This window comes from Narcine bancroftii, chromosome 3 (assembly GCF_036971445.1).
Source record: "Narcine bancroftii isolate sNarBan1 chromosome 3, sNarBan1.hap1, whole genome shotgun sequence".
Taxonomy (NCBI): domain Eukaryota; kingdom Metazoa; phylum Chordata; class Chondrichthyes; order Torpediniformes; family Narcinidae; genus Narcine; species Narcine bancroftii.
In genome coordinates, this window is record NC_091471.1 from 89,747,100 (window position 1) to 89,761,276 (window position 14,177).

The window sequence follows — 14,177 nt, forward strand, 5'->3', positions numbered from 1 at the left end:
AACTCAAGGATTGGGCTACAATGTAGAAGTGCCAAGTGGAGCACTGAAAGACGATCTGGAGAGCTCTTTACTGGCTTCTGAGAATCTTAACAAAAAATTGTTCAAGAAAAACATTTTAATTGAGTCCATTCTAGCTCTGAGTGTTATTTCCAGGAATTAATTATTTCTTGAGAAGGTGGTGATGAGCTATTGCTTTGAATTGCTGCAGTCAGTGTGTTGGTTGAGAGAGAATTGTAGAATTCTGAGGCATGATGCAATGTATTTCCTCAATAGGAGAGTGTGCAATGTGGAGATGATAGTATTCTCATGTACCCACAATCCTCATCCTGGTTTGCAAGTATGATAATTTGGGAGATTCTGTAAAAGAATGAGTTGATGTGATTTATCTTTTCCAAAATATAATGGCGGCTTTCTTAACTGATAGGCAGGGAGAATTTTGGTTCTCCTTTCCACTTTACTCCAGTTCCATCTGCTCTTCACCCCTCCCTTATCTGGTTCTCCTTGCATCCACAGCCTCTTGTTTTGACTTTCATTACTGGTGCATGAACTCAAGTTGAAACATCGACTCTCTTCTTGGCTCCACAGTTGCTGCATGACTTGCTGGTTCCTCGGGCAGTTTTTTTTTTGCTCCTAATTCTAGCAATAGTTAGTAAGAATTGGAGGAGCAAATCTGTAGAGAGTTAATAGAAATCTACAGGAAACAGAAAGTTGTGATAGTATGAGATTTTAATTTTCCACATATTGACTGGGACTCCCATACAGTAAAAGGGTTGGATGGCTTGGAATTTGTCAAATGTGCCAGGAAGGTTTTCTAAATCAATATATGAAGGTAATAACCAGAGAGGATGCAATACTGGATCTCCTATTAGAGAACAAGGCAGGACAGGTGACAGAAGTATGTGTAGGGAACATTTCATATCCATTGATCAGAATGCCATTAGTTTCAAGTTAATTATGGATAAGCAATGGTCTGGTCCTTGAGTTGAGATTCTAAATTGGAGTAAAGGCCAATTTTGAGGAAATGAGAAAGGATCGAGAATGTTGTTTTCTGGCAAGGATGAGTTCAGTAAGTGGAAGTCCTTCAAAAGTAAAATCTTAAGAGTGCAGTTTCTGTGGTACTTCTGAATTAAAAGCAAAGTTAACAGGCATAGGGAACCTTGGTTTTTGAGTGGTTAAGAAGAAGAGAGGTGTATAGCAGGTATAGGCGACAAGGAGCAAATACATACTTGTGGAGTATATTTTTAAAAAATGCGAGAAAAAAAACTTAAGAAGGAAATGAGACTATCTCAGATAAGCAAGGCCGTGCAGTGACTGCAGGCAGCTGTCTAACTATGTGCCCCATCCAGAAACACGCAGCCCAGTATGATTTTAATGTGTATTAAAAGGAAGAAATTTGACTTATTTTTAATCATCAGTTCAAAGACTGGAAGATTGTTCAAAGTAAACTGACAAAACCTATTAAAAGCATTTAATGTAGTGCTGAATTGTATTTTTCTTTGTACTAGGTAAAGGGCAAAAGTCCTACTTGCCAAAATAGAGTAATGAGAAATTAAGAACACAAGAACAACAATAAAACAAAAAAGGAAGACACTGATTCTTGTGACTAGAAGAGATTTAAGGAACAATAAAAGATGACAAAACTGAAATTAAGAGCTAAAGAAAGGGAAAATAAAAAGATTACAGGAGTTAAGAAAATATTTCATAGAATGTTGCTATTTGCCAAAAGAGCAGCTCTCAGGAGTAATGTTGGCTTCTCAAACGGCCTTAACTTTTTAAATTGTAGGACAACATTAACTGCTTATTATTAATACTCACACAAAAAGTAAGCTTAGTAAATAGTATTAAATGTCTATTCATTAAGAAAGACATGATTAGGGATGTTAATATTATTGTGCTTCAATTACAGTATTAATGAAGATGAGAGGTTAGAACAAAAGAAAGTTCAAGTTGCTCGGAGGAGAAATAAACGGGGCATCCCTCCCATTTCCCCCAATGCCTGCATTAAAGATGCTGTATCAGCAGAGATATTTAATGATATCTGGCGAGATTTAATTGATGTATTGGAAGAGCTGATCAGGAAACACTGGGAAAGCAACCTTACAGGTACTAGAGAAACTCTTGAAGTGCCTTTAAGTCGTGGAAAGCTACACTGAATTAAATTTTGGAAGCCTACAACTTTAAAGTAGATCACTTAATCTGAATGGTTTTTAAGAAGAACATGTGATTCCATTTGTATTAATAGTTACATGGGACTTTGGCCATACCAGGTGTCCTCCCACAGGTTATATTGGTGGTTTTTTTTTACAGCAAATCTTGATTTAATGTTATCTGATCTGTTCACAACACAGCAATATAATTCAACTATTATAAAGCAGATGCAGTAATACTAATGTTAATGATTATTACTTCTTGATAATTCAACCATTACTGATTCATATTTTTGCATTCTTTTGTCAAGGTTGTACTGCTCTGAAATAAGAGGGACAGAAGTGGGATTTTGCTATCTTTCTCTCCACTCAAATCTTTTAAGTGCTTTGAATCCTCTGTTTTAAATTGTCGAATAAATTGGCCTCAAAATGATAAACTCCTTTCCATTTAAGTGCCCTGCCAATCTTGGCCACACTCTCCTTCCCTCCTCCTGCCAAGAAGAGGATTCATGAGTGTAAAATCATAACACCATCAGATTTGCGGGTAGTTTATTTCCTCCTGAATGAACCTCATTAGTGAAATAATGTTGAACTTGTTCTATTCCAACTGATATCTTTCTGTAACTCTGTGCTGTTTTTCATTTGCTGTACTTGTGTAGTTTGACTTGGAAATAAAACACAAAATGAATCCTTGACAATAAACCAGAACTTGAACTTAATATTTTTGGCTTTAAAAGTTAAACAATTGTGAAATCTTGATTGACCACAATCTTGAAACATAAATTGTATTTTATTTTCCTTTATTTCCTTTTCCCTTTCTTTATCCTATCTTTCATGTTCTCACTATTTTCTGTATTTGATATGATGTTGTATTGAGGCAGTCGGGTGTCTGAGTTATAGCTATAATGACAATATATTTCTTCAAGGTGGGCAAATACATGGTAAAAGCAGACTGATGTGAATAAATGTGAAGTTTGTGGCGGCGCTCATCCTCATGGAGAATCGGCCCCGCTTGTATCGCCATGTGGCGGGGCAGCCATGGGGAAATGGCGTCGTCAGAGGTTTCTCTGACTCCAGCATCCCTTCCAGCGCTCACCCTGGGCACTGATTATGATGTCACAATGCACCACGTGACTGAGCTCATGCTGCCCTTAGAGGTGTGCTGAATTTGAATAAAAACTGTCATTAACGACCCTCAACATGGTGGCTGTGTTTCTTAAATGCTCACACCGCCACAGTGGTGACCCCGATGAGCCCAAACATTTTTCTGGAATCAAAACATCATGGATTCAGCAGAGGTTAACGTTGTCTCCATCAAGCTTCCCCTCTTTTGGACTCACTGACCAAGGACGTGGTTCGGGCAGACGGAAGCTTAATTTCAACTCTGCAACATCTCCTCAGACGCCACGATGTTCTATCATGTCGTGAGCACTCTGGACCAACATACGGCAGTGAGGGTGGACGGCATCATCCACCACACCCCAGCTACGGGCAAGTAAACCGGCCTCAAAGTCCTGCTGCTTGGAACTTTCGGGCTAACTTCCCAACAACGGGCTTCCAGGCTCCTTCACCTAGATGGGCTTGGGGAACAGATGCCGGAGGACATCCAGCTGCTGCTCTTCACAGATGAAGACTTCTCGAACCCGAACCCGAAGAGAGCAGCAGTGGATGCCCTCTGGCACACGAAGAGGGAGAACGAGGCAGCCCTCAACCAGGTGACATGACCAGGAACCAGCCAACCGCAAGCCGCTCCCAAGACCAAGCCAGAGGAGGGCCAGTTGACCAGGTGTTTCTACCACCAGCACTGGGAAGCGCAAGCCCGAAAGTGCCGCCAGCCCTGCGGATTTCATGGAAATGACTAGGTCAGCTGCCGTTGATGGCTGCGACGGCTGGCCACACAAACAGCTTCCTTTATGTGATGGACAGATCCACCGGCCGCCAATTTCTGGTGGACACAGGCTGAGCTCAGCGTCCTTCCCCCCCACAGCATTAGAAACTCACACCTGATCTCAAGGTCCAACCCTGCTGATGGCCAACGGGTCCACCATCAGGACCTACAGCTTCCGCAGGGCACAAATCCAGATTGGGAAGGAGAAGTTCCACTGGAGGTTCATCCTAGCCTCCGTGGGTACCGCGTTGTTAAGGGCCAACTTGCTCAGAGCTCACGGCCTACTGGCTGACGTGAAGGGCAAAAGGCTGGTCAATGCCCGAACGTTCCACTCCACCCGACTGGACACAGCAGAAGCCCGGAGGTCCGAATTCGCCTCCGTAACCGCCGCCACGAATTCCCCGCCACCTTAGAGTCATGGTTCAACGCCCAGCACGGGGTCTTCCACCACATCGCCACACAGGGCCCCCCGCTGCATGCTAGATCCAGATGGCTACCGCCCGAGAAGCTCCTGCAGGCAAAAGAGGAGTCCTCCAGGCTCCAGGAAGTGGGAATCATTTGGTGCTCGGACAGCACCTGGGCATCACCACTCCACATGGTCCCGAAATCGTCCGGGGGCTGGAGACCATGCGGGGAGTACCTTCGGTTGAATGATGCAACCACCCCCAACACCCCCACCCCACATACAGGACTTCTCCGCCAACCTCCATGGCGCACGGGTCTTCTCCAAAGTGGACCTGTGCAGGGATACCATCAGATCCCAGTGCATACAGATGACATGGGTAAGACGGCCATTATCATCTCTTTTGGCCTCTTCGAGTTCCTGCGTATACCCTTCGGTCTAAAGTACGCGGCCCATATGTTCCAGCGCCTCATGGATGTGGTTGGAAAAGACCTGGACTTTGTGTTCATTTACCTGGACGAAATTCTCATTGCCAGTCGCAGCCACGACAAATACAAAGCCAATCACCTCATGGTGGTGGATAGGGCCACAAGGTGGCTGGAGGCCGTTCCGATTAAGGAGGCCTCTGCGGAGACGTGCGCCAGGACTCTGGTCAGAGAGTGGATCACTAGCACACTAGCACATCACTAGCACACTAGCACATCACTAGCGACAGAGGGGTGCAGTTTACGTCTGCCCTGTGGACTCATGTGGCAAAGCTCCTGGGGTCAAGCTCCACCACACCACAACATACCACCCGCAGTCCAACAGGTTGGTGGAGAGGTTCCACAGGCACCTGAAGGCATCGCTTATGGCCAGGGACTCTATGCCAAACTGGGCAGACAAACTACCCTGGGTCCTCCTCGGGATTAGGACGGCACCCAAGGAAGACCTGCAGGCTTCAGCAGCGGAGATGGTCTACAGAGTACTGCTTTCCCTGCTGGGTAAATTTTTCGGCCCGGACCCTGACACCACGACCATCAACAAAAACCTGCTGGCTGACCTACGCAGGCGACTGGCCTCCCTAGCTCTCCCACCCCCATCGCGCCTCAGCACCCGGCCATATCATCTCCCCAAAGAGCTTGACTCGGCCCAGTTCATTTTCATGCGGAGGGGACCACAAGGTGCATTGCTGTAGCGACCGTACGAGGGGCCATACAAAGTCTTGCACCGGTCCGGCAGAACCTTCACCCTGGACGTTGGGGGGAGAGAGAAACCTTTTACAGTGGACTGCCTGAAGGCGGACCATCTGGACTTATCACAGCCGGTGAAGACACCTGCGCCCAAGCACTGGGGCCGGCTGCCAAAGCGACAGGACGCATAGCTGGTTCGGGGGGGGGGGGGTGTTGTTTGGCGGTGCACATCCTCATGGCGAACTAGCCCCATTTGTATTGCCATGTGGCGGGGCAGCCTTGGGGAAATGGCGTTGTCAGAGGTTTCTCTCTGACTCCAGAGCGCACCCTGGGCAGTGATTATGATGTCACAGTTCACCAGGTGACTGAGCTCATGCTGCCCTTAAAGGGGTGCGCTGAATTTGAATAAAAGCAATCATTAACGACCCTCCATGTGATGGCTGTCTTTCTTCCACTGTTCACACCGCCACAAGTTATCCATTTTGTTCAGGGAGAAATAGCAGAGCATTATTTAATTGGTGACAGACTGGGAAATGTTGATGTACAAGAGGATCTTGATGCCCTTATATACCAGTCACAGAAAATAAAGTAAGTACTTGACAGCAGGCTGTTCAGAAGACAAATAATATGTTGGCCTTCATTGCAATGGGTTTAGATTATAGGACATTTTAGCACAAATATATATGGCCTTGGTATGGCCATCCCAGTGTGAAGTTTTGATCTCCTTACCCATGTGAAGATGTATTCCCCACAGAGTGCATGGAAGCTCACCAGACTAATTCCTTTGGTGTTGGGACAATCACATGAGAGACTGGGTTTACCAGGCTTGAATTCACTAGAATTCCGTTAAACGAGATGAAATGGTGTTGCACATGATTCAGACCAGGCTTGGCAGTGGGGAATTGTTTTTCTTGATATGTTAAAAACAAGGGTTCATGGTCTTATGATAAAGAGTAGGATGTTTAAGATTGAGTTGAGAAGAAATGTCTTCACTCAGAGAGTGATGAATCCATAGAATTTTGTTCAACAGGAAGCTGTGGAAGCCCAGTTATTGAATAGTTATATTAAAAGAAATGGACATCTAGTTATTAAAAAAAAATAACCTCAAGGCATGTGGGATGAGTGCAAGAAAATATGATGTGATACTTGAGAAGCAGCTATGATCACATTGAATAGTGAAGCAGGCTTTTAGGGCTGAATGGCCTACTGTTTTTCTGGGTTTGTATAGTAAATAGCTGTCTTTGAGTGACTTTCTAGCCGGTTAATTCGTAGATTTGTGTCCATATAGCAAAGAAAAAGATGTAAATTTATATCTTGCTAATTATTTTAAAGTGCTGCCAATTCTCTGGTCCTTCCTCGTGAAACTATGAATATATTATTTTCATAGATCCTAATATTTACATGAAGAGCAACGTTACAGGGTGAAAATACCCAGCATTTAAAGAAGGAGTTGTATATACATCTGTAGAAGTTTGGAGCAGCATAGTTTCAAGCTAACATTTATCTGTACTGTCTGTGGTAAGGGAAAAAATAGGAAACCCTTCATTTCAACTTGGGATGTGCTTAGTTACATTGATACATATAAATGTTTAAGGTGGATTTTAAAAAGATTTTAAAAGTGACAATCAAATATTTATAGCTACAAATATACATTGTTCTTCATTTATTTTGGTTGCACTAACCAGATTGCATTCGACACATCTTAGAAAATAATTTTTCACAATTAAAGGGAAGCTGCAGGTGAAATATAAAACTTTTCATTGCTGGTGATGTGTGTGGTCTTCTCATTCAGTGTCCCAGATAGTAGTTGCATTGCTTTTTGTTTTGTACTCTGGCTGCAGGAGAACCAAAGGAAACAACAACCATGCAGAGTGCAATAATTAATAAACTGCCTCACATCAATGACTCCCAAATCCTCATCACAAACTACAGTGTTCCACCATCACGAGGCTCAGAGACACGATTCTTGGCACTAGGTACCACCTCCTTCCATTCTCAGGTACGTCATTGTTCACATTGTGCTTGTATTGCAGCTCTGTTCCTTGCATATTATAAAGCTATCTTTTAACTTGCATGATATACAGATTTTAATATCAATCTGAAATGCATATCCTGTCTTAGCTTTGTGATTTGCTGGCATCCCTTAGTTTGGAAAGGGAGAAGTTAGCTAGGTTTATATCACCTCATTACAACCAAGAGACTTTTGCTGGAAGTGAGGCAATCATTCAAGTTGCTAGGAACTGTCTGACTGCCTCAGCTGTTTGCATTCTCTATCAGAGCAGATGTAATACATTCAAGTCTGCTAATCATATAAAACTAGTGGAAAATAGAAGAGAATACAAAAAATATATTAAACGAGTGGCCAGGAATGTTGCAAATAACCATTTGAAATAAAAGAATTGGTAGGAAAAAAAAAGCATTAACATGGAGATTAACGTGCTTAAATAAGTGTGCTTTCCAATAATAGGAGATGTATTGATGTCAGAATCAGGATTTATTGTCGTGAACAAGAAATGAAATTCGGTGTTTTGCAGCAGCAACATAGAGCAAACATACATATTATAACTATCTTTCATTACTATAAAAATAAAATAATAATAATAGAGCATGAAAAGTAAGGCAGTGCCTTTGGTTAATTGATTATTCAGGAATCTGATGACAGCAGGAAAGAAACTGTCCTTGTGCTGCTAAGTGCTTGCCTTAGGCTCCTGTACCTTTTCCCCAATGGTAGTAGAGTGAAGAGGGCATGGCCTGGGTGGTGGAGGTCTTTGAAGTGTGACAGATTATGTTGTGTTTTATATTGAACGTAGATATGTTTTAAAGGATAAATTGGGGCACGGTTTTTAAGTGTAGGTCACATACAAACATTTCAAAACAGATCTCATTTAAAATACTGGAGCTCTGCTCATGCTAGATACGCCAGCTCCGAGTGTCTTTGCAAAAGATTTGGGAAGTGCCTATAGAGACTTCACTAATGGATTGTTGTTTTGAAAAGCAACAGATGAAAGAACTCGGAGGATTAGATTCGGAGCCACAGGCGGTCTGAGGGCAGTTTATTATTTAAGAGGTCATGTGGTTTTGCAAGCAGAGAGAGTCAAACAGGTTTTTTGTTTTCCTTAGAGAGAGTCTTACAGTGCTAGGGTTCAGCAGCAGCAGCTGGGACTGGAACAGGACAAGCTGGCAAGCTTGTGGAAAGCCCCATTTTGAAGACAGGTTGTGAGTTCTTAGTTCAGCCTGGTCAAAGCCCTTGTAGTCCATACAAGAGGAGAGGACTGGCTGTCTAATGTTTCATTTGAAATAAGGGAAACAAAAAGGAACTCTGTGGTGACATGAAAGAAAGAGTTTATCATCTGGAAAACCCTGATGGGGCAAGTTTCTTTGACAAGACACTGACGTGGCTGATTAAAAGGGATCAGTTTGTGTCCAGGAACAACAAATTTCTCTCTGAAAACCAACAACAACCTTCCTGAGCAGTAACCATTTACCTTTCAAGCACCAAAGCCTGGTGAACTTCATAAATGTTAAATTCTGTGCACAGTATAAGAATTGCCTGCAACCAGTGAACTTGGAGGAATGAGAAGTGAGATTGGACAGTGAATTGAAGAACTTTTCTAGACTTATTCACATATATACATGTGCACTTAGAATTAGAACGGGTTATGTTAGGTTAAATGTTAATAGTAATAAGTTAAAGTTTGATCCTATTTTCATGTTTAAAGATAATTAAAAGCAACTTTGGTTTAAGTAACCCTTTGTCTTGTTGAATTTCTGTTGCGACTGGGTTTTGGGATCCTCTGGGCTCATAACAGAGGAAAGAGGCTGCTTTTAGTAAGACACCGCCTCATGTAGATGTCCTCAATGGAGTGAAGTCTGGTGCCTGTGATGTCACAGGCCGAGTTGACGACCCACTGGAGTTTCTTCTTGTCCTGAGAGTTGGCATCTCCATACCAGGCAGTGATGCAACCAGCCAGAATGCTCTCCATGATAAACCTGTAGAAGCTTACCAGAGGCTTCAGTGACATACCGAGTCTCCTAAGACTCCTCGCAAAGTATAGCCGTTGGTGAGCCTTATTTGTAATTGCATCAATGTGGAGACTCCAGGACAGATCCTTGGAGATGTTGACACCCTGGAATTTGAGGTGTACATACAAATGGGATGAAAACCAAAATTACTGAGGTTTTGAATATTCAGAAGCAAATGGGAGCTGAAGGATAATGATTGCAGATACTTAAGTAAAGAAATAGCCTGAATACACCTGAGATTGTCTGATCTCGGAAGCAAAACAGGCTCAGGTCTGGTCAGTTCTTGGAGGGGCGACCACCTAGGAGCTGTAGGTTTCTGTGAGGTGTGCTAGACAAAGTGGTAACTCTCTGTCTACCTTACGGTACACAAAAGAAAAAGAATTTCTTGTATGTTACATTCTAAATGTAGTATTATGTGACAATAATGGAACCTTTACCTTTAAATAATGGAAATTGAAATTAATTCATTTTCAGTTCAGGCAAAATTATCATTGATGGAACGCTGCTAAAATGGTAATTGGAAGAAATGCATGTGGTTTTTAAGTGTAATACAGAAGTAGATTTCTAAAATATCACTGTGTAAAAAAAGTTGTCTAAAAAGGGTTCAACATGGAGCAAATGCATGGACCATCTATTCTTGTCAATGCCAACTGATAAACTCCGTGCTTGTGGAAAGGCAAACGGATAGATTGGTGAGTGATCAGTATACATTGTTTTCTGTTTGAAGGACTAACTAGCAAATATTTCATACATTGTTTTAAAATTGCTTCCAGAATCCCCATGCAAATCATGTGAAAACCTCATTTCTATATTTAATATTTTCCTTTGCATGACCACATGGCAGGTAGATCACAAGCTATGAAGAACCATTTCCAAGGAGTAACTGAACTAATAATCCAGTAATTAAATGTCTAATAAAATGTATTTGATAAAATGCTGCACAAAATGAATGCAATTTTTTGAGGATAATCAACATTGAAGTTTTTTCTATACTTTTCCAAAAGCTTCATAAAATAGCTCGATGGGAAAGCAAAGATGGAGGAGAAAGCTAAAATATCAGATAATGAATTGATGTGTAACAGGAAAAAAAAGCTTTTGTTAGTGCAAAGATAAAACCACATTTCCCAAATGCCTTCTGTAGTCACATGGTTTTCATCTTGTGTTCATGTTGATATGAAATTTTAAAATTTCCTGAATTTCTTTTGTGGTTAGCCAGAATTGACTTCATTGACCTTGTGCCTATTTTTTTTTTGCAATTTTCTACAACAATGAAAATTGAAATAAAAAAGGAAATTACTTTCAAAGTTGTAAATCCAGAATGCATTCTGGAATCACTGAGTTTTACAACATGGAAACAGGCTCTTTGGTTTAACTTATTCATGCAGATTATGTTGCCTACTCAAGCTATTCCCATTTGTGATTGGCTGACCCATGTCTTTCAATCTAAACCTTTCCTATCCACGTATTCAGCTAAACCACTTTTTGAACATTATGATTGTACCTGCCTCTACGACTACATCTGGAAGCTCATTCCATATACCTGCTCCCTCTGTGTGAAAAAGGTGCTCCCTGGTTTCTTTTATTTCTACCACAAATAGAAAGAGGGTGGGGGAGGAGCTCAAATAGAAGGTGGGGGAGGAGCTCAAAGGTGCAGGACAGAAAGCATGGGAGGTGGGTAGACATAGAGGGAGAAACTATTAGGAAGTTAGTTCAAGTTTATTTTCACCTGACTATACATATACAACCAGATGAAACAGTGGTTTGGACCTCAGTGCACACACATACTGTGAGAGTATATAGATATGTTTTTGGGAGATAAATTAGGAAATGTTTGTCAGAGTAGATTACATACAAACACTTTAAAGTAGATCTTATTTGAAATACTGGAGCTCTGAAGAATGCTAGACAAGAGCTTTGAAGAGTGCTCAAGAGACTTCACTAATGGATTGTTGTTTACAAAAGGCAACAGATGAAAGAGCCGCAGATTGTCTCGAAGAAAACTTGTTCTAAGAGGGTCATGTGGTTTTGTAGACAGAGTCAAACAGGTTTTCTCTCTCTCACACACACACACACACACACATCACTCCCACAGTGTTACAACCAGCAGAAGCAGCTGGGTGGGACTGGAACAGGACAAGCTGGCAAGCGTGTGGAAAGCCCCATTTGGAAGACAGCCTGGTCAAAGCCCTTGTGGTTCATGCAAAAGGAGAGGACTACCTGTCTAATGTTTCACTTGGAATAAGAGAAACCAAAAAAAAGGAACTCTGGTGACCTGAAGAAAGAGGTTTTTTTAAAAACTTTATTTATTCGTTCAAAATACAGATAGTAAATAACATATACAACAATAAACCAAAAACATGAATGATATATTTTATAGAAAAAAAAAGAAAAAATGAAAAAAAGAGAAAAAAAACCCTCCCCCTTTTCAGCCGGCTCTCCTAAAGAGAGTCACAAAGAAAGAAAAAAATAAGGAAAAATTAAAAGACATATTAAAATCTAATCAACATAAATCAAAATGTAAATATTCTGAATATAACAACCGCTTACTAATAAAAAAGCTATAGTTATCACACGAAATATGTAATTTTTTCCATTATTAAACAGTATGTCCTCTCATTATGCCATCTATTAATATCAATCATGTTTGTATCTTTCCACATACTAACAATATAATTTTTTCTCTACAAATAATGCTAAATATACAAAAGCAAATTGAAATTTATCTAATCCCAAACCTTTCAGAGGTTGCAAACTGGCCAATAAAGATACAATCAGATCTAAAGGTATTTTAGTCTTGTACAGATTTGGATTTATCCCAACCCTTTTTATCCATACCATCCTATAACATTTGATACATAAATGAAATATAACCCTTCTCTAGTACCTTCAGAAGAAAAGTCTCAAATTTAGTCATTTCAGGCAAAATCATATCGCTACCAAACACACATTTTACCAAAGATCAAATTTAAAAATAAAGAAACAAAGAATTGTTATCAATACCATAGCTGTCCCTCATCGTTACGCTTAATTGAACTGTATAAACCTCGAACATTAAAAGTAGCAAACCTCAACTTTAAAATATCTACTAATATTACTAAAGACCAATAATATCTTTATATAAAAACTCAAATCATCGTATACAGGCCCTCCAATAGGAGAAAAAAAAAAATCACAAAATAAAAGCTAGATAAAATGAAAATAAATAAAAAAACAAGAAAAAAATAATTAAACCCCCCCCCCCCCCAAAAAAAAAACTACCAAAAGGTAGTAATCCCTAAACAAAATTTGGGTGTGGGTCACCCACCAGTGGCTGATGACTAATAGAACCTAGAACAAATCTCTCCCTCCCCAGCCGAACAAAAAATAACCTCAAAATATCATAATAACATAAAAAGTAAAATAAGAATAAGAAGATTCTTCTATTCATCCAAGAGATTAAGAGATTCCAAACTCGGAGATCCCATTCCAAAAGAAGTTGGACTCTTTCCATTCCTGCTTTTCTCATTTCTGCCATTTCTTCCATTTCCAGAACAACCAAATTTTTCTTTAGGAGACAATGGTGGACTACGTCTTTGTCCTCTTACATCTGGCAATGGATCAGCAAAAATCATTGCTTCACGATCATTCACAAAAAACCGAGATTGATAGTCTCCATGAAACACCTTCAGCACTGCCGGATAACGAAAAGTAGACTTATAACCTTTACGCCACAAAACTTCTTTAACTGGATTAAATCGACGTCGACGTTGAATGACCTCTTGACTCAAATTAGGATTAAAGAAAACTCTGCTATTCTGAATCAATAACGGAATTTGTCGTTATCTCGCATTTTGCACTGCTAATCGAAGTATTGCTTCTCTGTCTAAATAATTCAAACATCGAATTATTACAGGTCTCGGTGGCTGACCAGGTAAAGGTGTTCTTCTTGAAGCTCTATGTGCTCTTTCCAGTACCAAGCCTCCAGAAAAAAAATCTTGCCCTAGTACTTGTGGGATCCAGTCTTTAAAAAAATGAAGAGGATCTTGTCCTTCCATACCTTCTGGCAAACCAACAATTTTCACATTATTCCTTCTACTTTGATTCTCCAAGTAGTCTATTTTCTTCTCTAGCTCCTTCTCACATTCTCGCAATTCTATAACGGATTTTTCAACCTTCAACACTTTTTCTGTATTAGAAGCCACTTGTTGTTGACATTCCAAAAAAGCAGACTGAAATTTTTTAAAATCTTCACAAGATGCTTCTACACGTTCTTTAACTGTATTCAATTCTGAACTTTTCCTTTGAGCCAACTCATTCATTATAGGCTGAATGACAGCATTTAACTGCTGACATTGTAATTCAGAAAAGCTCATCCCTGCTCTCTCTGACGTAGTGGCAGAACCAGGTAACTGCAGGTCCTGCTGGAACTCAACAACAGGCATTTTAACAGTCTTACTGCGGGTCTGGACTCCCAGCGATGGCACCCCGACTTCCTCAGGCGTCGACGCTGGCCTCCCCCCGTAGCTCGTTGTTTTTCCAAAAAAATCACGGAGGAGATCGAGATC

The 14,177-nt window shown here is 40.8% G+C and overlaps 1 protein-coding gene across 1 annotated transcript in view; it reads left to right on the forward strand.

Moving 5' to 3' along the window:
• LOC138756697 (protein FAM149A-like) overlaps positions 1-14,177 on the forward strand; it is a 174,309-nt gene that overhangs the window by 107,427 nt on the left and 52,705 nt on the right. Inside the window, 2 exon segments of the mRNA XM_069923084.1 lie at positions 1,907-2,103; positions 7,452-7,609. Of these exon segments, the coding sequence (XP_069779185.1) occupies positions 1,907-2,103; positions 7,452-7,609 (355 nt within the window).